Source organism: Alternaria ventricosa (genome assembly GCF_023758065.1).
Source record: "Alternaria ventricosa strain BMP 2768 chromosome Unknown scaffold_28, whole genome shotgun sequence".
NCBI lineage: Eukaryota > Fungi > Ascomycota > Dothideomycetes > Pleosporales > Pleosporaceae > Alternaria > Alternaria ventricosa.
The window spans coordinates 12,987-36,524 of NW_026055708.1; the positions used below are offsets into that span (position 1 = coordinate 12,987).

The 23,538-nt window shown below is 53.5% G+C and overlaps 9 protein-coding genes across 9 annotated transcripts; 5 read left to right on the plus strand and 4 right to left on the minus strand.

Moving 5' to 3' along the window:
- Positions 1-1,968: 1,968 nt before the first annotated feature.
- Positions 1,969-3,906, plus strand: J4E93_010228 (uncharacterized protein; the record flags this gene model as incomplete). The annotated part of the gene is made up of 1 exon (XM_049348113.1): positions 1,969-3,906. The coding sequence occupies one exon, from the start codon at positions 1,969-1,971 to the stop codon at positions 3,904-3,906; it is 1,938 nt and encodes a 645-aa protein (XP_049194647.1).
- A 1,011-nt stretch (positions 3,907-4,917) lies between these two features.
- J4E93_010229 (uncharacterized protein) lies at positions 4,918-5,594 on the plus strand (the record flags this gene model as incomplete). The annotated part of the gene is made up of 2 exons (XM_049348114.1): positions 4,918-5,140; positions 5,203-5,594. 2 exons carry the CDS (start codon positions 4,918-4,920, stop codon positions 5,592-5,594), a joined length of 615 nt encoding a protein of 204 aa, XP_049194648.1.
- A 2,414-nt stretch (positions 5,595-8,008) lies between these two features.
- J4E93_010230 (uncharacterized protein) lies at positions 8,009-8,998 on the plus strand (the record flags this gene model as incomplete). The annotated part of the gene is made up of 1 exon (XM_049348115.1): positions 8,009-8,998. One exon carries the CDS (start codon positions 8,009-8,011, stop codon positions 8,996-8,998), a length of 990 nt encoding a protein of 329 aa, XP_049194649.1.
- A 144-nt stretch (positions 8,999-9,142) lies between these two features.
- Positions 9,143-11,689, minus strand: J4E93_010231 (uncharacterized protein; the record flags this gene model as incomplete). Its single annotated transcript, XM_049348116.1, has 3 exons — positions 9,143-9,391; positions 9,451-11,405; positions 11,455-11,689. The coding sequence occupies 3 exons, from the start codon at positions 11,687-11,689 to the stop codon at positions 9,143-9,145; spliced, it is 2,439 nt and encodes an 812-aa protein (XP_049194650.1).
- Positions 11,690-12,320: 631 nt separating this feature from the next.
- On the minus strand, positions 12,321-12,992 carry J4E93_010232 (uncharacterized protein; the record flags this gene model as incomplete). The annotated part of the gene is made up of 1 exon (XM_049348117.1): positions 12,321-12,992. The coding sequence occupies one exon, from the start codon at positions 12,990-12,992 to the stop codon at positions 12,321-12,323; it is 672 nt and encodes a 223-aa protein (XP_049194651.1).
- A 473-nt stretch (positions 12,993-13,465) lies between these two features.
- Positions 13,466-14,785, minus strand: J4E93_010233 (uncharacterized protein; the record flags this gene model as incomplete). Its single annotated transcript, XM_049348118.1, has 1 exon — positions 13,466-14,785. The coding sequence occupies one exon, from the start codon at positions 14,783-14,785 to the stop codon at positions 13,466-13,468; it is 1,320 nt and encodes a 439-aa protein (XP_049194652.1).
- A 578-nt stretch (positions 14,786-15,363) lies between these two features.
- J4E93_010234 (uncharacterized protein) lies at positions 15,364-16,801 on the plus strand (the record flags this gene model as incomplete). Its single annotated transcript, XM_049348119.1, has 5 exons — positions 15,364-15,656; positions 15,721-15,806; positions 15,858-16,022; positions 16,076-16,146; positions 16,199-16,801. 5 exons carry the CDS (start codon positions 15,364-15,366, stop codon positions 16,799-16,801), a joined length of 1,218 nt encoding a protein of 405 aa, XP_049194653.1.
- A 669-nt stretch (positions 16,802-17,470) lies between these two features.
- Positions 17,471-18,888, minus strand: J4E93_010235 (uncharacterized protein; the record flags this gene model as incomplete). Its single annotated transcript, XM_049348120.1, has 2 exons — positions 17,471-18,614; positions 18,659-18,888. 2 exons carry the CDS (start codon positions 18,886-18,888, stop codon positions 17,471-17,473), a joined length of 1,374 nt encoding a protein of 457 aa, XP_049194654.1.
- A 1,727-nt stretch (positions 18,889-20,615) lies between these two features.
- J4E93_010236 (uncharacterized protein) lies at positions 20,616-23,349 on the plus strand (the record flags this gene model as incomplete). The annotated part of the gene is made up of 8 exons (XM_049348121.1): positions 20,616-20,741; positions 20,790-21,212; positions 21,261-21,496; positions 21,544-21,727; positions 21,781-22,053; positions 22,103-22,290; positions 22,342-22,867; positions 22,927-23,349. The coding sequence occupies 8 exons, from the start codon at positions 20,616-20,618 to the stop codon at positions 23,347-23,349; spliced, it is 2,379 nt and encodes a 792-aa protein (XP_049194655.1).
- Positions 23,350-23,538: the final 189 nt, after the last annotated feature.

Sequence of the window (23,538 nt, forward strand, 5' to 3'; positions counted from 1 at the left end):
CTATATAGTATAAATCTAAATAACTAGGTTAAGAGAAAGATTACGTAAGCGCGCGTTGTATAGTAGGCAGAAATAGTGTTTAAATATAATAAGCTAGTAGTTAAGTTAGTAATAAGAATTAAGTAGTTAGTAGTTAAGTGTGTATACAACTAAAATCTACTAATAGAATATACTTTTCTTAAGAAGCTATATTATTTCTAAGGTACTAATCTATTAGCGCTACTTAATAGTATATTAAGAATTGTAGATAGTAGTATAAGAGAGAGTAGCGTTATAAGTAAGTTAGCTTAGAAAGAGGTGTTTAGAAATTATAAGGTTATAGTTCTTAAAATTATTAGAGATTAAATAAAATAGCAATAGAGCAGTTATAATAAGAGCGCTTCTAGAATTATAAGGTTTTTAGAATATATATAATTCTAAGACTAGGCTTACTTATAGCTTTGTATTTAATAGGTTATAACTTAGGTTAATGTCTGCGAGCAACGTAGTAAGAAAGAGTACTTCTAGAATTATAAGGTTTCTAAAATACTTATAATTTAGAGGACAGTCTTGTCTATACAGTTACGTTATAGGCAAAATAATTTAACTCGCAAATTTAGATTAAAATAGACAATATTAGTTATCTAATATTGCTTCTAGGCCTACTAATATTATACTTACTGCAGCTAATATTACTTCTACGCCTACTAATATTACACTATATACTAGCGATATCGCACTACAAGATTGCTGCGCACGTACTACAATTTACATAATAATAGTCTGTTATTATTTATTCTAATAATGTTAGAGTAGGTTAGTAAGCTCTAACGCTTAGTCTAGTTTAGCGTAAGAATACGTATTTTTATTACCTTATATAGGTTAGGTTTCTAACTATAGTAAAGTCTTTAGGTAGTAAAGTTTAAAAGCTTTAGAGCTACTACCTTAGGCCTACTTCTCTATTTCTTATTAGCTTTATTGCTCTTACTAAAAATTACTTAGGTCTAGCAGACCTAAGATATTCTCTAGAGTAGGCTATATGTTGCTCTTAAAGCGCCTAATAACAACGCTGATGCGCTAAGTAGGCTTCGCGCGGTTCTTAACCTAGCGTGCTCGCTATATCTAATCCTATGTGTCTGCTTCGTAAAGGAATAAACCTTTGTTAGGCGGAGGCTAAAACAACGCTGTTGATGCTGTTGTGGACGCGCGCGAGCGTCTAGGCGTTGACTTTGTGGAGCTCTAAGCGCGGCGCGTTGTCGCTTGCCTTGAGGCTGGCGTTATCGGCTATCGCGCCGCTTGCAGTTGTATTCGAGCCGCTGACTGAATTTAAAGCTAGGGCTGTCTTCGAGGACGAATTTGCTGTGCGCGTTGGAGGCGTGAGGATTGCGCTGCACGATGCGCGTGGAGAATGCGAGGTTGTGCTGGAGGATGACGTTGTGGAGCTCTCGCAACTGCACGCGGACCGGAGGGTCCGGCCGCGGCAGACTGGACCACAGCAGGCGAGCGGGCCAGCCACTAGCGACGCCCTTTTCTATACGCCAGTTCGCCGCGGCACCGGGCTTTGCGATGTCCGGCAGCTCGCAGTCGGTCCGCTTCTGATGTTGATTCGCGTGTCTCGAAGAACACCACTTCACGGACTGTGCTTGCGCCACGGCCTGAGTCACAAGCTAGGAGTAATCGCGTCAGAGGTGCCTTGAAGCCACCATGAGAACCGGCGGCGTGGCTGTGCGCCCCCGAAGGTCGCGCGGTTGAAAGGGCGCACTTTCCTTGTGCGCAGCGCTTGACAATACTACCGACAAACGACACCAACGATTGGATTGGTCTGTGGAAGGCGTTCTATGCGCGTCGCGTCCAGACACAATGAATGAGAGGCTGGCGTGACTCATCGTCACTCATTCCTCGCCGCTATCATGGCCCTTGTAGGTAAAGATACAAGAGGCGGTCGGTGATCGCACATTGAGTCGCACGACAACCTTTCGACTCCGAACAATGCCACTCCAATTCTGGAGGTCGCCCGGCCAGGGCTCCAAGGACACCGACCCACTACTCGAAGCAGCATTTCCTCCGCGAATGGAGGAAGATTGCCTGAAGATCGATGACGAGGATAGCGATGATAATAGCGATGGGGACGAGGACGAGGACGAGGACGTGAAAGAGACTCGTGCCGAGCGGTTGCGCCAAAGTGGAGGCTGGCTTGGCTACCTGAAAGACTTTACCATCTTTCTGCCTTACGTCATACCCAAACGAGACGTCAAAGTTCAGATCTGTCTGCTTATCTGCCTCGTTACGATTGCGATGCAGCGCGTCCTGCAAGTCGCCATTCCATACGTCCTTGGCGTGATTGCAGACAAAGTCACGCACGGATCGATACCTATCCGAGAACTCCTCATCTTCCTTCTCTTGGACCACCTTAACAGCGAGTCGGGATTGATCTTCATTCAAGAGCTGTCCAAGATACCCATCAAGCAGTTCTCGTACAAGCAATTGACCAACGCTGCTTTCAGCCACGTCATGTCGCAGTCGATCGACTTTCACTCTACGCAAGACTCAGCCGAGGTCATGAAGGCCGTTGAGCAGGGCGAAGCGCTGGGCAACGTACTCGAGACGGTGGTCATCGAAATTTTGCCAACCTTGATCGACGTCATCGTTGCTTGTACCATCTTCTACCAGAAGTTCACTCCGGCGGTGGGCATGGTCCTGCTTGGCGCATCAATCGCCTTCCTGGCTGCCGAAGCCTTGTCTTCACGGTTCACAACCGGCCTCCGGAGAAGAGTGACGAAGGCTGAGCGGATCCAGATACGGAAGATGCACCAAGCGATTCAAGGTTGGCAAACTGTGGCGTACTTCAACCAGTTCAAGAGGGAGGCCAGTTTACTCTCAAGTGCTGTAGGCGACCACATGAGGGCAAGGACACGTTTCGAAGTACGAGAAGCGCTGATCAAGGCTGTTGTTGAGCTGCTAGTACCGACTACCTTCTTCGCCCTGGCTTACCTCATCCTCCAGCGCATTGCTGCGGGCACGGCATCCCCAGGAGACTTCGTCTTCTTTCTCACATACTGGGACTCTATCATCTACCCGCTGAAATTCTTGACCGATCATGTCCGGTGGCTGGTGCGTGACTTTGTGGACGCGGAACGAGTTCTTCACCTTCTGCAAACCCAGCCAACAGTCACCGACGCACCCGAAGCCTACCCGCTCGCGGTACAGGATGGCGAAGTCCGATTCGAAGACGTGTCCTTCAAGTACGACTCCAGCCGCTACGCACTTCGGGATGTATCGTTCACGGCGTCGCCGGGTCAGACCATCGCTCTCGTAGGCCAAACCGGGGCCGGCAAATCGTCGATTCTAAAACTCCTTCTCCGCCTACACGACGTCACATCCGGTAGCATTACCATCGCCAAGCAGAACATTCGACACGTCACATTGAGTTCACTTCGCGACGCCGTAAGCGTGGTTCCGCAGGCACCCACGTTCTTCAACACCTCAATCATGGAGAACGTGCGATACGCACGCGACACCGCGACCGACGAAGAGGTCTACGAAGTGTGTCGTGCAGCCGCAATTCACGACACAATCATGCGCTATCCCAAGGCCTACAACACGCACGTCGGCGAGCGCGGTGTCAAGCTGTCGGGTGGCGAGGCGCAAAGACTTGCGATTGCGAGGGCGCTCCTCAAGGACGCACCGATCGTTCTGCTAGATGAGGCGACGAGCGCGGTAGACACAGTCACAGAGAGACATATCAAGACAGCACTCGAGAAGCTCAAAGAGGGGAGGATCGTGATTGTCATTGCGCATCGATTGAGTACGATCGTAGACGCAAGCTCCATCTTGGTGCTGCATGAGGGGAGTATCGTAGAGAGGGGAACGCACGAAGAGTTGTGCAAGAAGAAAGGGCGGTATTACGAGCTGTGGGAACGGTCATAAAACCCCTCATATCGCGCCGTACCAATAAGATAACAGAGAAGGGATTCGTGAAGGTTTCGTAGGGTGTTGCCGAAGTTCGGAAGCATCGGAAGCATCGGAATGTCGCATACGGCATAGCACCACAATGTAGAAAAGCCTCAAAGTGAGCTTCAGATAATTGCGATGGTCGCGATCGGGCGATGTACCTAAGAACAAGGCGCAGTAGAAAGAGCATCCGTCATAAGCCCGTAGTATTCATCGATCTCACCTTCATCAAGACCCGGAGCTGCTCGGCAGACGCGACGCGACGCGACTTAGAGCGCCGAGCATGTTTAACAAGCTAATGCCGGTACAATTCATAACATTCACCATCAACGTACTCGCCGTGTACATACATCACATCGCGCATGTCGGTTCACCGCATCGCTCACCGGAATTCTGCTTCTCGAAGGTTTCGTTGAGTTCTAGTGCAGCGCAGGCGAAAGTATCGAGCGCAAGGCGGTGTCGGAGCGCCCCTCCAATTCCCAACTTCATCGCGACCACATGCGATGGCCAACATGCGCAACAATCGCATGACCGAGAAGATCACAATTTCGATGCTGCGGATCTGCCCCGCAATGTCTGATTTTGGGATCCCAATACCAAGGTCTAGGTCGTAAGCCGGTGCTGATGTCATCAGACCAGTACACCAAGACCGCGCTCGTGGGTGCACCGCCCATTCGATCGCAATACTCTACAGGTCGGGGTGAAGTGTCGGTACAAATCTCCCGCTTCATCAGAACCTTCTGCGATGTTGGATGGTGTGATGGTAAAGTTCAGGTGGTAATCCGGTGCTTACTAGCGGCCAGCACGGTGTAGCCGGCATCAACCGCTGGCATGGCATCGTGAAGATGGCACGACAACCATATAAGCCCTCATGTCGCCCAAATTGATATCGGTACAACTCACGGTTCCTTCGCTTCCATCACTACAGACCTGCAACGAACACTCAAAGCCTCAATTCACTCACTCAAACAACCAACTCAATTCACCATGCGTTTCGCTCTCTCTACCATCGCCGCTGTTGGCACCCTCAGCAGCCTTGTCGCAGCCGACAACATCTACACCTACACCAAGCCCGGATGCTCCGGATGTGCCTTCTTCTTCAAGGACATCGACCACAACATCTGCGCCGTGTCCATCACAGCCAACGCAACTGACATCGCCGATGCCATCGCTAAGGGCGTAACCACGGTCCAGTCCGGCAAGCTCGAAGGTACGTCTACACATGCTCTGACCTCATTCGAAAGCCACATCGTACTAACACACCATCCGTAGTCCAAGAATGCGGCGAGAAGCGATTCATTGCCTGGGACGAGGGTCCCGAGTCCAACGACGATGGCCTGCTCCAGTGCGGTAACATCGACCAGAAGCTTCGTATCACTGAGACCTCAACTTGCATCACTGGTGGCAACTTCCACGGTTTCAGCTGGACCGAGCCTGGTTCGGACGGCAGCGACTCCAACTCCAAGAGGCAGACTGATGACGCTGATGATGTTTGGAAGTGCACTGGTTCCACTGAGCCCTATGGCGTGTACCTTGGGGGAAAGCACTACCAGGTCAAGGGCATTGATCAGGCGGACAAGGACGCGTTGATGGACATGGCTTGGAACGACAACGGCGATGTTCCTTCTGACTTTGAGAAGTACGCCTTCACTCCTGGCATGTGAATGTAAAGTGGAGGCAGCGGGAAGGATCCGGGAAGCAAAGTGCCTTCTCGTTCACTCTCCCTCTTTTGGATGAGCAGTCTGGCAGGTCGGGCCACGGAGGCGGGAGAATAATTCCTGGGTGTTATTAGTAGTTGCAGGTCGTCCCTAATACATCATATACCTCACCACCACGTGCTACTCTGTGAGCTCTTCACGACTCTCTATGTCACGTCTCATCCACATCATAACCTTGGCAGGCAGTTGGTCGCGGCCAATTGTTATCATAATCAGACGCAAAGCTGTCCAGAGTCGACCAGTTGACGCTACACCTATCTAACCGCAGCTCGCGCGCATCATTCGTAGAGAGCTATTCTTACATAGAACAGAACAGCAAGCAAAATATAGGCTTTGCGATAAACGTAACCCTTCAAACCTATGTCGCAAGGGGTTTATGAACGTGCACAACTGTAGATTCTCCATTCCAAGTTCGTCGAGACTGGGTAGTTAGCCGCTTGTACTTCGAGTGACGCCACGACCGCGATGGACTTCCAAGAGCGAGCGTTGATCTCGCGAGGCGCGACCACCATTCAATGGACCAAATCGTCTCGGTCCTGCTAATTGAGCTGGTGTGCGGCGAGGCCTGAGTTGGACCGAATGAGCAAAAAGGAAAGTGATCTTGCAGATACGCGCAAGGCTGGCTCTGCGGCCAGTGGCGCAATCCCTACTTGGACGCTACCAAAGCGTATAGAAGCACCCATCTTCAGACGCCCACTAGCCGACTACGAGATAGTCGGTGGTGTGTCTTGCGGGCAGATGTATAGTGCACGTCAACGCCGTGCAGAACATGTCGGAGTTGCGACGGCATGCTTCCTGTCGTGTAGGATTGCGCTTGCTTTTTACCGGTGTATCTGCGAAGATAGCGGCCCGCAGCTACATGCATCCGCTATGCACAGCTAGCTCCGATGTTTTGCAGGCGCTGTTGTTCGTGGCGGTGTGGGTTGTTCTCTGCGCGAGAGCGGGAAGGATTGCCCCACCTCTGCACTTGGCAAGACCGAACCGCAGTTCTCTGTCGGGCCACGAACTCCTTCTTACCACTTCATCACTCAAGGATGGACACTATACTTCTGATGCGCCTCTAGGACTGCCTCTTCTTGTTGCCAGACATCGACATCAGTGCCTCAAGGAACAAGAGGTGGTCCCCGTGCTCCGATTGCATCGTGCATGACAGCTTCGTATATGCGAGCTTTTGGCATCGGGCCGTTGCGCAGTCCGCATATTAAGCTGCAGCCACTTCGTCGACCCATTGCCCTAATTCCGTAAGCCACGTCCGGGCCAAGCGGCGTCTTTGACGTCCTCAACAGCGTCAAGATTTCTGTTATGACGAGTATCAACTCATATGAACGAATTAGCATTGGCGTTGGTTGAACGGTATGCGTCATGTCAGGCGCCTGCACAGCACGTATGATAGTTGCGCATGTGAGTTTCAAGTTATTGCTAGAAACCAGTAGATCAGTTCCACAGTGCCCAGTAAGCGACTGGAGAGGACGGGGATTCTGTCGTTACTCATCGAATAACGCGGACGACACGATGTTTTCCTGGCCGCTCGGCTTTCAAGATCAATTCTCGAAATCACCAGCCATCACTGTTTCGCGTGGTTGCACAGTTCCGAACAAGGATGAGGAGTAACTATAGATCCACGAAGATGGTGTGAGTCACTACCTACCTGCTCGAGGCTTGATGAAGTTGCGGTCAGCGTTTCAAGCGACACGAAGGTCGAGGGCACAGACACGACCAATCACACTTCAACGCAAAAAGCTTCAGTGCACATCGTTATAGCACGCTGTGGCGTGGCGTGCGATGGCGTGGTGTAGGGGAGTACTCGCGGACGGTTGCCGATGTCGCGATAGCAACATCTTCCATTCTGCGCATCAGTACGAAGCCGACTCAACAATTCATCATGGGCATAGTAGCAACACTACAGCAATGACTACACCACCACGGCTTACTAGGTCTCGAACTAAGACTTCTTTCGCTGGGCGCACATCGAAGCTGGCTGCCCGCTCCTGTCTTCGAGCAATCAGGACCGCTGCAGCAACTAATGAGCCCGACATGCGGAGTCGCATCAGAGGTTCCTGATTGAGCTGACCACTTTAGAAAGTCAGAAAAAGTATCGTGAGCTAGCTTTGAAGCGGCAAAAGGGATTGAGAATCGCTGTCGCGTCTGTCAAAGCGAGTGACTAATGGGCATGCGCACTATGCCGAAAGTGAGTGTGCGACGAGCCCTCTAGGTGCCTTCCGGGTATATATAGTACTGCAAGTTAATTCTAAAGTCCTCTTCCACTCGACTCTATCTTCAATCAACTCCTCAGAGACCCCATCCAAAAGGAATACTGTCTTCTTCTCACCTTCATCACTATCCCACGCCAGCCATTGAACATGACGTCCACTACTGGCATTCCACCCCCAGAGGTCCGTGTTCGTATCCTAAACATGAAATCAAGAAGGGCTCTCTACAGCGCCACTCGAGACACAAACGCCTTGAATCACGTCGACAGCACGACGATCTACAGCGATCAGTACTGGTACATCCAGCCTGGGAAGGGCAAACACCAAGGCCGTTATCTGGTCGTGAACGCAGCCAACGGCCGAGCTCTCTACGCCAACAACCGAAACGGCGCAAACGGCGGCAACGGTGAGGTCGGCACAATGGATAACCCAGGTTCCTTCGACGATCACCATTTCGACCTTGCTCAGACACAAGGTACCGGCGTGCGAAACAATCAGTTCCGTCTCCACACCCCTACAGGGCATGCCAATTTCTTCTCTCGCACCGATCACAAGCCCGAATTGGGTTGTCTGTCGGACAAGGAGAAAATTTACGACGACCACTGGTTCACCTTCGAACTGGAGCCGTTGGAATTCGTCAGGATCAAGTACGATGAAGAGCACCCAGAGATCATCACAACGGGTATCAGGCACTTCCCTCCGCAAAAGGCATTGAATCATCTGGAGATTGAGACGACGCAGGAGATGACGATTAGCCAGGAGACGGAACAGCAGTCAACGTTTACTTCCGAGATCGGGGTTTCCGTAACGGCTTCGGCCGAGTTCAGTTGCGGTGTGCCTTTATTTGCGGAGGGCAAGGTGAGCATTAGTACTACGTTGAGTACAAGTTTGGCGTGGGGGACTACGAATATCACGAGGCAGAAGTGGGAAGCAAAGGTGGTGCTCAAGTGTCCGCCCAAGTCTGCTACGCTCTGCACTGCTTCCGTGCTGGAGACAAGGCTCCGTATGCCTTTTGTGTCGTATTGGAAGACAGAGAAAGGTGGGAAGGAGGTCCAACTCAAGGGGGTTTATGAGGGGCAGAGCTGTGCTAGTTTGAGCACCGTGTCTTCGCATCTTCCGTACACGCCCGAGAAGAAGTGATATCCCACTATATGTTGATGGTAGACTAGGAATACTGGAGGAGTTAGTCATCAACAACACACTCATTTCGACATAGCGTTATGCATTTGCTCTCATATCCCACCAACGCACGTGCCCATGCCCATCTCCCCATCCCAGACCCATCTACAACTCATCCCTAACCTGCTCCTCCCCTCCACTCAAATCCGGCATAGCCATAATCTTAACGACCAAACTAGTCCAGCCCGTGAAGTGCTGCGTGCGCTGCCCTTTGCCAGTCTCAGGATTATATTGTTCCCAGGCAAAGCCAGTCTCCTTCCAGCTCTCGTACACAGTATTGACTAGATTCTTGCGGAGTTCGGTGTAGATCTTAGTCGCACGAGTGCGGTGGGGGCCGGGTGTGGATGCGACGTTCTGAAGAGGGAAAGTTAGCATACTTGGAATGCGTGAGAGGGGAGTGACATGGGACTTACGAGAAGTTGGGAGACGGCGAGGTAGTTGATAGGCATCCAGACGGGACCGCGCCAGTAATCTTCCGCGGTATGGTAGAACTCATCGCTCTTGCTCAGACTTCTGATGCCGTAGGGGCTCCAGAGCTCCTCTTCGTCCTCGATCAAGTCGAGTATAGCGCCTAGTCTATCGCTATCCTTGTCGATCAAGCCCGTCAGGAAGGGGAATAGAGAGATGTAGCCCTTGTGGCAGACGAGCGAGTGCTCTTCGTAGTCGTCGATGGTGGCGTCGCAGTAGGTCTTGTCCTTCTTTGACCAGTGGAGATCGTTGATGTTGCGGACGATTGCTTCGTCGTAGCGTGCGAATTCGGCGGCGTCGTCTTGCTCGTCCAGGTAGATTGCGATGCGCTTGATTGCGCGGGTCATCATACCCATCCAACTGATCAGGTCGACGTGCAGCTCACCCGGGTGTGGTGGCTGAGCGCGAGGATAGTCGTCAAGGCCAGAGGTGAGGATGTGAGAAGGTGTGCGTCCGCGCCACCGGTAGCCCTCTTTGGTGGAGAAGGCCTCTCGGTCGTAGCTCTTGATATCGCCAGCCTGGGTCTTGCGGTACCAGAAGTAGTTGCGCTTGAGGAGTGGGTAGAGCGAACGGAGGTATTCCAGGGCGGCTTCGCGGTTCGAGAGTTGCATCGAGTAAGACTTCTGCTGCTGCAGCTTCTCGCTACTAGTGTCGGTCTTCATGGCATCGAGCTTGTCGAGGAAAGATGTGATGACCATGAAGAGTGTGGGCGGGTTGGCGTAGTGAGGGTATTGGATCTGGAACTCTTCCGGCACCTTGCTGCGAGCTTCAGGGCCAAGAATCTGCTCGCGTCCGATCCATCCATCGTCATCCATCAGCTTGAACCAGCTTTTAATGATGTCAAGCGTGAGGTCTGCATCCCAGTCGATAACAGGCAGCAGGTGGAAGCCCTCATCCCAAAGGAAACCACGAGGGAAGAAAGGTCGCGACGGGATGGCAGTGAACAACTCAGACGGTCCTTCCAGCTGAGCTGGGTTCCTGGCTCGCGCTTCAGCTGCCTCTTCCCAGAAGCCTTCGCTATCCTCTTCGTAGGCGGGGTCGTAGGATCGATCAACACGAGAGTCACCGAAGAAGTAGCCGATGCCGCCGATAAGGTTCGAGAAGAGCGATTTGCCAAACTCTTCATAGCGCTCCTTGACAAATGGCGTCTGGGGCTTGAAGATGTCGGTGAAGCGAGTCGAGAAGCTGGAGGTGACCGAATCGATCTGCTCGGTGAGATGCTCAGATGTGATCTTCTCGGGCGCCGATGCAGATGAGAAGATGATGTCGAACTCGAAGGGGCCCTCAAAGACCTTCTGAACCAAGTGCATGTTGCCCTTGCCCGGCAGATGCTGGATAGTGTAGACCTGCGCAGGGGGTGGTGGGTTGTCCTCGCCGTACTTCGGGACCAGGACGTCGATCTGGCCCTTCATGTGCGCAAACATCATGGCTTTGACCTGCCAGAGCGCATCCTCAGGCACCTGTCCGCTGTGTGCCAGTGTCCGGTCCAGAGGTTTCTCGTCGTAGCTTGGGTGTCCAGTGATGGGATGTTCGCCGGTGCCCTTGGTGACCGTGAGCTCGAACTCGCCCAATTCCTTCGTCTGGCCCTTCAGGACCACGTCGCCCTCGATGCCAGGCTCTTCGGGGTCAGCACCTTCAATGCCGAAGTTGCCGAAGCCTGCGAGCGTGTTGTACCAGACGACAGTCGTGCGTAGATTCGGGCCAGCGTCTTCGCGCGGTGTGCCCTTGATCCTCGCGCCCCAGCTGCCGCCATGCTCTCCGCCAGGGAATTTGATGAACTCGGTGGTGATGTCAATCTTGTTCGCCGGGTCGTGGATCGTCTGTCGGCCGCCGCTGCGCACGTCGTATTCGTCCCAGCCGTAGCCATCGAGCTCGTGTTGCTCGCACGTGTGTCGGAAGTCTACACAGTCAGCCATGGGTTTCGTCCAAGCTTCAAACCGCAGACATACTGTGCTGCACGCTTTGATAGTCTTCAACGCGCGTCCACATCAGACCGCCCATCAAGCTCTTGGGTATGCGCGGCCGAACGCCAAAGTAGAGGTTGGGGCGGTAGGGTCCCCATAGCAAGCTCGCATTGGTGGCTTTCTCGATTTCGGCGACCTGCGCGCTCACGAGGGGCAATTGAAGGGCGAACAGGCACGTGAGCCCCTTCCAAAGGGTGCCATGCCGAGATTCGCGCGTCATGGTGTTGAGTGAAGCTGGAGCTGGAGCTTTGCGGGGGTTTGGGACACATTTCGCGGAGCACCCGCAACTTCCTCGGCCGTTGATTGGCCGAGGTGGGTCGTCGCCCGAATATGTTCGTCTGCCGTTTTGAAGGGTGCGATACATGACGAACTACGGTGTTTTAGCAAGCAAGTAAATTTGTGTTCGAGCAGATCACGAAGAGAGGTAGTGATTGGGTGAGACAGTAGTATCGTAGTTGTCCCAGTCTATCGAGCTCAGATGCCCCTAAAAATTCCCTGGACTGATGTGCTACTTACAGCCAGGTTTGATGCATCCCAAATTCCTCTGCTTCGGTCAGACTCATGAGAACCGCGCGAAGCACAAGGGGAGAGGAGACACCGTACCATGAGCCGCTTTTCATGGAATTAACTCCTGCCATGCCGTCCCGACGCTTGTTCGTCAAGCACACCAGCACAACTGTCTTCTGCCGTGCGTGGTACTGCCTCAGATCGCAAGCTAAGTGCAATCCTCCGTGATTTCGCCAATTCATGCGTAGTCTTCCCCCAACGCACTCATGCAAGCCCATCTCTCATGACATGGTAGCCATGCCAGCCACAATATGACCATAAAGCTCAGTCCCCAAACCCCCTCCTCAACTCCGACTAGGACTCAACGGCCTATTAAATCCACCCTGCCGATTCATATACTGCCTAGCCTGCAACTGCTTATCCTTCCTAACCCCAAAGTTCTTATCGTTCCCGGGTACCTTTGTGTTCTTCGTGCTTTTGAACCCGCCGAAACCCATAATCTTCAGCATCTCCCATTCGTCGTCGTCCATATCTTCTGGTTTCTGGCGCTCGTCTTTCATTTCGACGTCGGGTGAGGCTTCTTCTTCCTTCTTGATATTGATGGGGTCGACAGTGGAGGAACGGGGACCGGTTGGGGGAGGTCGGGCACTGCGAGCAGGAGGCGCGTTGTCGCTGCGAGGCCCTTTAGGCGGCTGGGGTGAGCGGTCGCGGAAGTTGGGGCGCTCGTCTCGTCCACCTCCACCTCCTCTCCTGTCGTCGCGGCCCCGTCCGCGGTCGTGACCACGTCCCCGTCCTCTTCCTCCCCTAACTCCACCATCGCGCTCATCCTTACGGAAAGGCGATCTTGAGCGGTACCTGTTGTCGCGTCGGCCGCCGCGCTCTTGCGGACTGCGCGAGCGGTTGCCGCGGCGCTCGGTGGGTGTGCCGCCTCGATCGCGGGTTTCGCGGGGGGCGCGCCGGGTGTCGCGCTCGAAGGGGTCGCTGTAGGCTGCGCGGGGGCGCTCGTTGTCTGCCATGGTGGGGAGGGGGGTGTGGGGGGTGTGGGTGTGGTTGGCGCAAGGGAATTGTTTGGTGAGTTGGGGGAGTTTGGGCGCCAAGGCTGCTGTCGGGGCACTACCATGGTGCAGTCGGTATGCGCGAGGCTCAACCACGATACGTGGAGGTCACAGGGCAGATTAGTAGGTAGAGTATTACTTCACTGATGTCAAGCAAAGCGCAATATCAATTGGTTTTGTCATGTTATTCGTTATCTATGGCTGCCGCATCTTGAGAAGACGCAACACCATCCGTCCGTGAGACCGTCTCCCAAAAGGAAGACAAGAACTTTCTCGCAGTCTGCTCGCATCCCGTTGCCTGCGCATCGCGCATCTCGCTCTCCCATCAATGATTGCCGTAACGCCGTCGCCCTACCAGACAGGGTATCTCAAAACCTCAACTCAAACCTGCGACCAGCGCCGATATCCTCAACTCAACGACCACGGAAACGCACTCAGATCTCATCCTCCTCCTCGTCAAAGTCATCCTCAGAGCCCATGTCATACAGGATGCGACCACCCTCACCAGCACCCCCACCCTTCTGCGCATCAAAGTAGGGCAGCACAACCTCCTCACGAGCCTGCTTCTGCTTCTCCGTGAGAGCAAGGTTGAAAGTCGAGTTGGGGTTCTCAGCGGCATCTTGGATAAGGCCAGACACGTTACCGGCGTATGCGGGCTGCATATCGAGGAGGATGACGTACTCCTGCTTGAGAGTGCCGTTGGGGATGCCAGGCATGGGGTCGTGGTAATCTTCTGGGCGAGGAGTGCGGAGGAAGTAGGTCTCACCCTCTGGTTTGCCGGACTTGCGGCGGAACTCAGCCTCCATGACGATGCCGCGGTTGTCGTTGGCGTCGAGGTCTTGGATGATGCCTTCGGCGGCTTCCAGCATGCCCCAGGTGGGCTCGGGCAGGCTGCGCTCTGCGGCGGCTTTGGCGGCGAGGCAGTGCGCGAAGGACTTGCAGGTTATGATGGAGGTGGCCATGTACTTGATCAGCTCCAGGGGTTGTGGGGCGTATGGTGACTCGGTTGGGTTGTCGAGCAGGTCTTGGTGATAGATGCCGACGAGAGTAGAGGCGTACTTGTGAACGACGAGCTGGAACAGCGCGGTCATGTCGACGCCATAAGTGTAAAGGAGCTCGTGGAGATTGTCGATGACGACGATGCTCTCCTTGGCATCATCCATGGCCTTGCGCAAAGCCTTCAAGATCTCGTCGCTCGTCATGCCGAAGCCCTGAACGGTGCGGATAGGTGCCATGGCCTGGGAAGACTCGAATGTGACAAAGACGACGTTAACGTTGCGAGAGAGGGCGCGGCGGGTGATCTCGCTAATGAAGATGTCGGCACGCTGGTTGAGGTCATCGAGGACGAGAGTGAAGGGTGATCCATTAGTGCGGACGTTGAGCACCCTGCCCATGAGGTGGATGGAATGGCGTTGGTGCTGCATGAGCGTGAAAGGCTTGTTGAAGGCGCGCGGAACAGGGAGTTCACGTCTACGCTTGCGACGGCCAGTGAAGTTGCGGTTGTCTTTCTTGATCCACTGCGCAGAGTCTCTAGCTCGGATCTTGACCGGTCGCGGAGCAGGCTCGTTGATGTCGAAGTCGTCAGCGAGCCAGCGAGCTTCTTCGATCTGTAGCTCTTTCTGGGCGTTCGTCAACCACTTTGCCAGATCAAACTGGACAGTGCCGTCTGATGGCAGAGTGTAGGTGGTTTGATTGCTGTAGTCCGGAAACTGGTCAGTCCAGTGATTGGTGAACTGGTCTAGTAGCAGACTCATGGTGTAGATGGTGTGGGTTCTGAATGTATGGAAAGAAGTGCTTTTGGGGAATTGATTGAAGAATTGTGGAAATGGAGTGTAGTAGTTAAGTGTAGGTTGGAGAAAAGGATTTGAGACCGAAGCAGCTGAAGGCTCTGCTTCATCAGTGCGGCAGGGGGCTGGGAGTAACGAGAAGAATCTTAATCGAGGAGGCTGGTTCATGGCCAGCCGATGACGACTGAGTTGACATACCTGAAGTGAAGGTGAAAGGGCGGCTTTTTTTGGTGTGCAGGGGGTAGATCGAGGTTGGACCTTGAGACGAGAACAGAAAAGGGATCTCTAGTAGTTTTGCGAGTACTCCTTCAAGATTCCGCTGGCTTTACTCTAAAATGCGCAATATCTCAAAGTCTTGGCAAAGTCGTGATGGTGTTTCTGCTCGTTCAGTCATTTTCGACCACGCTAACGCACACCACTAGCGGCGTTGCGCCCTCTATGCCCCACATACCCGCGGGCGGTCTCCACCGCGCATCCCATCGCCGCAGCATGAACACGCGCCCGCCAGTCAACATGAAGTACACACCATTCCTTCCGACCCCGACATGACAAGCAATGCGCCATTATCTGCGTCGTCGAAGCCGCCACGGCCAAAATCGCCGCATTTCCCGCCCCACAATGCTCCGCGCGTTTGGTTCATCACAAGAGGCGCATCGCCTATTGCCATCGCGTTAGCGCGACAGGTGCTCGAACATGGCGATTATGTTGTTGCGGGCGTTATGCCGCTGGAATTTGAGAAAAGAGAAGGCCAGAGTGAGGATTTTAGGACATTTTTGGAGGATGTGAAGGGAACGGACCGATGGCGCGAGCATTTGAGGGTCGTTGGGTTGGATAGTAGGTGAGTATTTGCTACCGGTATTTCTCGTGAGGTGTTGCGCGTTGCTGATAGTTTTGATTTGTAGGGTGGTTGGTCAATGTCAAGCAGCTGTTGCGGAGGCTGTCGAGGCATTTGGTCGCATTGACGTGTTGTTGTGCGCTGCGAGCGAAGGTTGTGACCCTGCCAGCTTGACAAGATGAAACTGACATTCCATGTGTGAAGCTGTGATCGGCTCTGTAGAGGAACTCGCGCAGACTAGCCGAACAAGAAGTCTAGTCGACGAGATCTTTGAGATCAACTTCTTCGCAAATGTCAACATCATCAAAGCTGTTTTACCAATCATGCGCGAACGGAAGAATGGTCATATCATCGTGATAACCGGTATCAGTGAGTCATCATTACATTTGAAAGACGTCCCTGGCTGACCTCACCCTTTCCAGCTGGCCATCTGGGGACACCCGGTCTGGGCATGTACTGCTCGTCCCAATGGGCCGTCGAAGGCTACTGCGACGTATGAAACAAACATCTCCACCGTTACTACCCCATCATCTAATCCCCTCCAGTCCCTCGCCTACGAAATCGCCCCCTTCAACGTAAAAATGTCCCTAGTCCAAGCCAACATGGAAGTCAACGTCCTCACCAACCGCATCACCTCCGTGCCCCCCATGTCCGAATACCTGCAAGGCGAGAACCCCGCGCCCCTAGCCCGCGAAATCTTCTCCGGCCTCCTCGACAAACTAGAAAGAATTGACAATACGTCTGCCCATCCCCCCTTCGACGAAAACACAAACACAACGAAATCCCCCGGAGACGAAAGCGTAATGTCAGACACCAATCCAGACGCAGAGCCCACCATGGGCGACCTGCTGAGTTCAGATACGGTGACGAGCTTGTATGCGCCGCTGCCGGTGGGGGTTAAGAGTAATTTGATTGCGGAGACGGTGCATGCGCTTACGGCGATTGGAGGGCATGATAATCCTCCTGCGAGGCATATTGTGGGGACGGAGGGGGTGACGGCTGTGAAGGAGAAACTGAAGACTACGAGTGAGGAGTTGGAGGACTTTATTGAGGTTAGTGGGGCGGTGGATATTGCGCAGAGGGATGGGGAGGCGATGGTGGGGTTGGGGGTGGGGGTGGATCATGGGATGATGGGAGGGGGGTCGTGATGGGGATGATGCGAGGCAGAAGTAGTGGCGGATATATGCTCTCTCCTTGATGCGTTTGGTATCTCGACTTCTACCAAATGCGTTCGCGTCTTTCATCGCTGACACAACCAATTCGACTTAGTGTTCATTTGTGACCGTGATTCTGTAATCCGTATGGTTCCGCTCCTCAGTATGAAATGCGTGGGTCGGCATTTGTCTAGGCCAGCTCTTGGTCCGATAGCTTGGCCAGAATTTGGGGGAGCGTCGTTCGAATCTAGCGATGCTAACAATTTGGATGTACGCGCTGAAAAGGTCTGGAGTGACGGCAGGGCAGCCCGAGATAGAAGGGCCGGCAGCTGCCGAGGTCGCTGCGACCTGATGACGTCATCGACCTTGCACCCAGGAGCTCACACATCGGGCACGCTCTTTCTCGCCCTTCCTCTGCGCAACGTCTGTGGTAACGTCTTCCACCCCATATAGCCATGCTCACCCTGCTCCTTTTCCACTCCGTCTATCAATCTGTGCCTTGCGTCCATGTACCACACCCGCCAAACTGCCAGTTGGGTCAGCGCACGTCTTCAGCGGCCTCGGATCCGGATTGCACTTACTCAACAGGACCGCGATAGTCAAAGGAACCGCAATGACTGCGACAAAGGATTAGCGCGCATCTTACGAGCAGGCTGTGGCAGTTCACATACCCCACATCAGCCAAAAGTCCTGCGAAACGGTGATATGATGCGGCCACTCATCCTGCAGCTTCATGAACTGGCTACCGAAAATGGATGCTACTGTGCCTAATGGCATGAACCAAAGCGTCATGACCGCGATCGTCTTCATACTCTGGTTCTCCGACTGCATCAACTTGCTATCGCCCTGCGTGACGATGTTGAACGACAGGCCGATAATGTTCGTGATCCGCGCATTGAGACTTGCCAGTCGTCGCTGCGTCGATTCAAATAGAGTCTGTCGATATTTGAGTGCATCTCGGGTTTGTCTCCGTAAGAGGCTTGGGTCTTTGCCCATCAGCGCTGTATGATGGGTATACAGATCGTTCAGAGTAGCTAATGCTGCTTCACAGTTCTCGTGAAGGTAGATGGCATGCTTCGCCAGGTTGTGGAGCCCAGTGAAGAGGTCCTTCGGCAGTTCCTCTGTCGCTTTTCCAACCCTACTGGCTATCCCCAAAGTTTGCTGACAATACATTAGCGTGACACCTGATCGAAAAAGGAGCGCACGCACCGTCTCCAAAGGCCCGAACGTATCCGACACAGCCCAGGCTGTCCAGTCCAGGAGCTTGTACATCTCCTCGAACACGAGCTCGAGCAGCATATGCGGATCTTCCAGCAATGCCTCGCACGATGTCGTCTTCGTCAGTGCCCGAAGTCGGTCCCGTAGGGTGCTAGGTGCGCCGAAACATATCAGCTCTACAGCGGCTTTGGTCGGGGTAGGAGTCAACGTCTTATCGCTGTCAGAACTCGATGTTCGTACAGGCGGAAGCGGGTCGTCTGATTGCTTCCGGATCTTCAACACGATGCCTGTCTTGATCCAGGAGAAGTCTGCCTGGCTTTGAGCTTGCGCCGCCTGTCGACTCTTAGCTTGTTTGTCCCCAACCTCCGCGAAGCCTGGGCCCGGCGCGATCTTGTTATCGATCACTGCCAGCGTTTTGCACAAGAGGTGAAACCAGATCCACGTCGTGCCATCGGCGTCTTCGCGCGCTGCGAAAGACTGAGAAACGTCTCGCAGACTCTCGTCCACAAAGGCGCTTGGAATACTGCATGAATCGAAAAGCTCCACCAGCGCATCCGCTCCTGGTGTTGGTGTGTCGCGAGGCGCAATTCTGTGAGGTTTAGCATCTTGGATGCCTCTAACGGAGATACTCACATCACGCGAACCATCCCTTTACTCTCTGCCTCGAGATCTGATACGGATCTCAGGCCAAGTTTCTCAATTCCTTCCTTGGCGTCATCAAGCCATTCGCAAAGGTCTAGTGTTATGCCAGCGGCGTCTGGCTGCTTTGCCGCAGCTGCCACAGCTCTTCTCCGGAACTCGTCAAAGGGTTGGCGATCAGCATTCAATTGCCGACGTAAAGTCGTCTTCTTGATTGGTTTCATTGCAGTCAAATGCGACAGTAAAAGTGCGAATGTTATGACTTGCAGAGAGCTCTCAATACTCCAGCACTCGCCCACGTTGCATAAGTACTTCACTGATAGCAGCAACACCAGGGCGTCTTTCCGATTGCACCGCTCGTTTATCAGCCCTCGTCAATCATGCGGGCAGAGCCAGCGCCACAGATTTCGACGAAACGGTAGCCGCGCACCCTGTCAAGCGAAAATCTGCCTAGCATCGCTGTCATGGTGTGATACATGGAAGCATGCGGCCACGGGCCAGCGGTTCTGCACTTGGCGTTTTTCAGCTTTGATCCGAAGCGGTAAACGCAATTTCGAGAGCTGAAGGGAGTGTCCGAGCGAGCCTATCGGCAGAGGCCGTCAGCGCTACGCTATTGGTGGCGCAAGGCTGAGGATGCCAAGATGGCAGCTGGTAAACAGCCGAGCCCCTCAAAACGGTACTGTACGCGAGAATGCGAAAAGCGGTACCTGTCAAGTTCAATTTTACAGCACGTCGGTGTTCATGCGCACCAAGGACAGTACGTCCCTCAGACCTCTCCGCCGGGCGAATGTCGCTGCTACACCTGTTAGACGCACGCATGGCTTCGAAGAATACAACAACGTTTCGCGAACGTTTGTCGTGCATGTCTAGCGTACCTACCGTCTAAGAGGCTGAACTTCAACGTATGGCCTCATGTCATTCGCCGTTGATATGGCGCTCGTCTACGAGGCGGCAAGCCCCGCGTACTGTACGCATGAACAATGCTTCAAGCCACACCAGATTACTAGCCTAGGCGAATATGCAAAGTCCCCGAGGTTGCACGCCGTACCAACAAAGCCAAGACATGGACACCACCCAGTCCGACGACTGATGTTCACATGGAGGGTCACCACCATGTGGTACTGAAGGCCGCATCGATAGGGCCTCGACCCTTTTTGGACATGTCTCCTGCATACAGGGTCCACCCCAAACGCCACGATATCGTGAAGTGGAAGTTAGGGGGTCCAAATGCGAGAGAATGGCCAATCCAAGAGAGGTAAAAATTGAGCTGAAATCCAGGATAGAGTCAAAAGCAACAACTCCAGAAATGCGCGCGTCCAGGCAAACGCTTTACCCTTGTGCCACCTGACCATATTCTATTAACGGACCTGAACCTGATAAGACCAGACACGATCGCCGGCCTCAAGGTCTCCAAAGTGTAAGTTCAAGACTACCGCCGCTCAGTTTCACAAGCCGATGTTGAATGGTACAAAGACTTCACGGCCTCCACGTCGATCACCCGCTAACCACCTCAAGGCTTACCCTCCAAATCTCTCTGGAAGACACGGAGGTGGCTTCGATCCCGGTAGTGGCACATTTGTACAAGTACCGTCGTATCATCAATTTTACCAGGTACGTCTTCGCTCCTATCCTGATGATTTATGATACCCGTCTGACCGCATTCATCAGACGCAATCGCATCACGGAGGTGGTTACGACCCAAACAACACTGCTCTGAAGCCTGCAGTTGTTGTGCAGCATCAACCAGTCCCTCACCCACAGCCCACGCTCGCGCCTCAAGTACGTTTCCGCTTCTCCGTCCCCCATGCCTTTCTCATAGATGCACAGGCACCAGCTGGATATTATCATCAGCCCTATCAACAGTATCCACAGCCGCCGCCACAACATTCCAACCAGCAGTCAAGCTTCATAAATCGACTGTGTGCTTGCTTTGCCTAGCATTACTTGCGTGATGGCGAAGATGGTCGGCAACGACGCTCAGGCATCCGTCCGCGAAGTTGCACCATTTGGACATGCCGCTGCCTCCCAAGATGACCACGAAGCCAACCAGAGGCGTCCAGGACGGTCAATAATAGAGGTATGTAGGCTGGAACTCCAAGTACTAGGATCTGCTAACGCAATCCAGCGCAACGGAATGACCGCACCCAAGGGATACGCACACATCTTCTCCCCGTGGACTACAATGAAGTGGGAACGCCCCAACTTCTACCGCAAGCCCGGTCTTGCGTACCAGAAGCTTGGTCAGCACCGACATCGAGACATCTTTGACCGCGAATGGACTGGCGACTACGACGACCGTTACATCTCATCTTGGGACGGAAAGGTCTCCAAGCTTGTCGTTCAAGCTGTCGACGACATTTACGAGAATAATACAGGATCTACCTACAGGCGAACCTTCGTCCGCAACGTCGCACCTATCTACATGCGATTGGCGAACTGGCCGTTCAACCACATCGACTTCTCGCGCCATGGCGGCAATATCCCTAACGAAGACCTTCCTATGCTTTGTCTCAAGTGGTTCGTCGCATCCTGCTTCATCACGATCTTTGTGAGTTCACTTCATCAACAAGTTGATCACCCAGCTGACGACGTCTAGATTTCCAGCCCAAGCCCTGCTGAGATCGCGTCTCGCAACGGTGGAAGCTACGATGGCCTGCCATACCAGTACTTCGGATATCCCAAGGTCGCCAAGAACGCGATCGAGATGCACAGGCCACAAGGTCATGCTTCCAGCCAAGCCAACCCTGTTGCCGAACGTGTGTTGCGTCCTCGGTATCTCTGCTTCTTGCGAGAGCCAGGAAGGCCGGCCATCATCACCAAGGTCGACGATTGGTAGGTCAACAATGCCGTATCCCTGGCACATCTCTGACATCCATAAGGCTGGCTCAACACGACGCTCATGACCTCTCGTACGTCTTCATCGCGTATACAGCTGAGCAGTTCAACACTCCCGAGGATTTCGGGGCTCTACATCAAATGGCTGACGTCGCCGCGCGCAATGCCGGCGTTATTTCATACTGGGTAGGGTGCTCTTGCATGCCCGACAACCAGCTCGAGGAAGATGTAAGCACATAACCCCGTCGATGTGGTTGTGGCCCCGCTAACAACTCTTGGAGGTCTACCGCATTTGCGACGTCATTCGAGGCGCGCAATCTCTTGCAATCGCAGTGTGCCCTCCAGCAAAAAACCGCTACGAGATCAACACACCTGATCTCATGCTTCAGCAATGGGGCTACCGGGTATGGACGTTTCCTGAAGTCCTCTTAGCGCCCGCTGGTAAAGACATCTGCGTCTACGTGCGTGACAGCGACCTGTCGCAGCCACTGCAGGTGCCAAAGAACCAGTTCGCTGCCCGCGTCTGGCAGAATGATGCGCACATCGCGCGACAGGTAAGATGGCCTCCACCACCGACATTTACATGACAGCTAATCCCCGCAGCTCATTGACCACTACGAGGGGAACTTGATTCTCAGTCAGCTTGAGCTGGTTACGCTTGCGCTCGAGTGCTTGCATAACCGCGACACCACGGAGCATCTCCCCGGTGATCACAGCTATGCGTTGATGGGCTTGCTCCGTGTCAGGCCACAAATCGATCGCACAGATTCCGCTTTTCAGGCGTTCGCTCGGTATGTCGTACCTCAACTGCAGTCACTCGTCGCATTACTAACATCTCGCAGACTCTCTCTTGCAAATGGCAGCGATCAGCTTCTCGAGCGCTTGATCTGCATGTTGCCCAAACACCCAGACCAGCCTTGGCATTCCATGGACGACGCGTACAACGCTAAGCTTTGGGACATACTGCCACAAGATGTCGGCATCGCCGGCGTTGGAGAAGACGACAGCATTATCCTCGATGGTTGTCGGGCTGCGAACGTTCGGTGGAAGTCTTTTACACCTGTCGCTCACACTCGGCGCGACTCTTGGAAGCGCTTCCTCGCGAAGGGTATGCTGCGTCTCAGCGGCGTTATCTTCATCGCTGCATGCGTACTCGTCGCTATTCCCGGAATCACAAACACTATCGGCATCGTCTTGCTACTCTACTCCCTGGTGGTCATGGGCCTATCACCATGGCTGTTACGCCTTCTCTTCCTTGGCAAGTTCTGGGAACAGCAATGCTGGTTCTTTGGCTTCGAAGGTTACATGGATCTGGACACGATCGAGAGCCAGATCTTTGGTGGCAGGCTTGGACGCATGAAGTGGACCGTATGTATGCTCTCGTCCTGTTATTGACGTCGTGCTAATCTTGTCGTCGCAATGCATAGGCAGCAGCCAGTCCATTGTCAAGACATCATCGCAACGTTCACGGCGAGTGCGTTCCCGTCGATCCAACTTCCGATCCTGCTGTCGCAGCTCTCGTACAACGAGCGAAGAATGCTGGACCAGGCGAGCAACGCGTCTTTACTCTCGTCGACACCGGTAACATGACTGCGACGCTCTTCCTCGCCGAGCGTCCTCCCGTGTGCTTCCTCATGGCTGGCTCTGAAGGCGGTATGAAGCGCATCATCGGTTGTTCTTACGATTGGACCACCGCGACGATGTACAGAGAGACTGTGTTACGGATGGGGACCCAGTTCGAAGACAAGATGCAGCGTGTTGGTCGCGTGAAGATTGGCTTCAAGCGTAAGCAGCATCCTTTTGGACCGTTTGATCAGGTTGGTGAGGCGGTAGGGAAGGAGATGCAGTGAGAACCGCTTTTCTTACATCCTTTGTCTTTTGCTTGGCGCTACGTATGGTCGTGATGGGATTAATGAAGGGTGGATGATGTGTTTTGCAATGTTCGATCTTTTCTTGTCCACCCGATGTAGTTGAGTAATTGTATTGTCGTTCTCATGGTCTCGCGTGGACGATCGTCAAGGATTTAGTGTTGTGTCGAC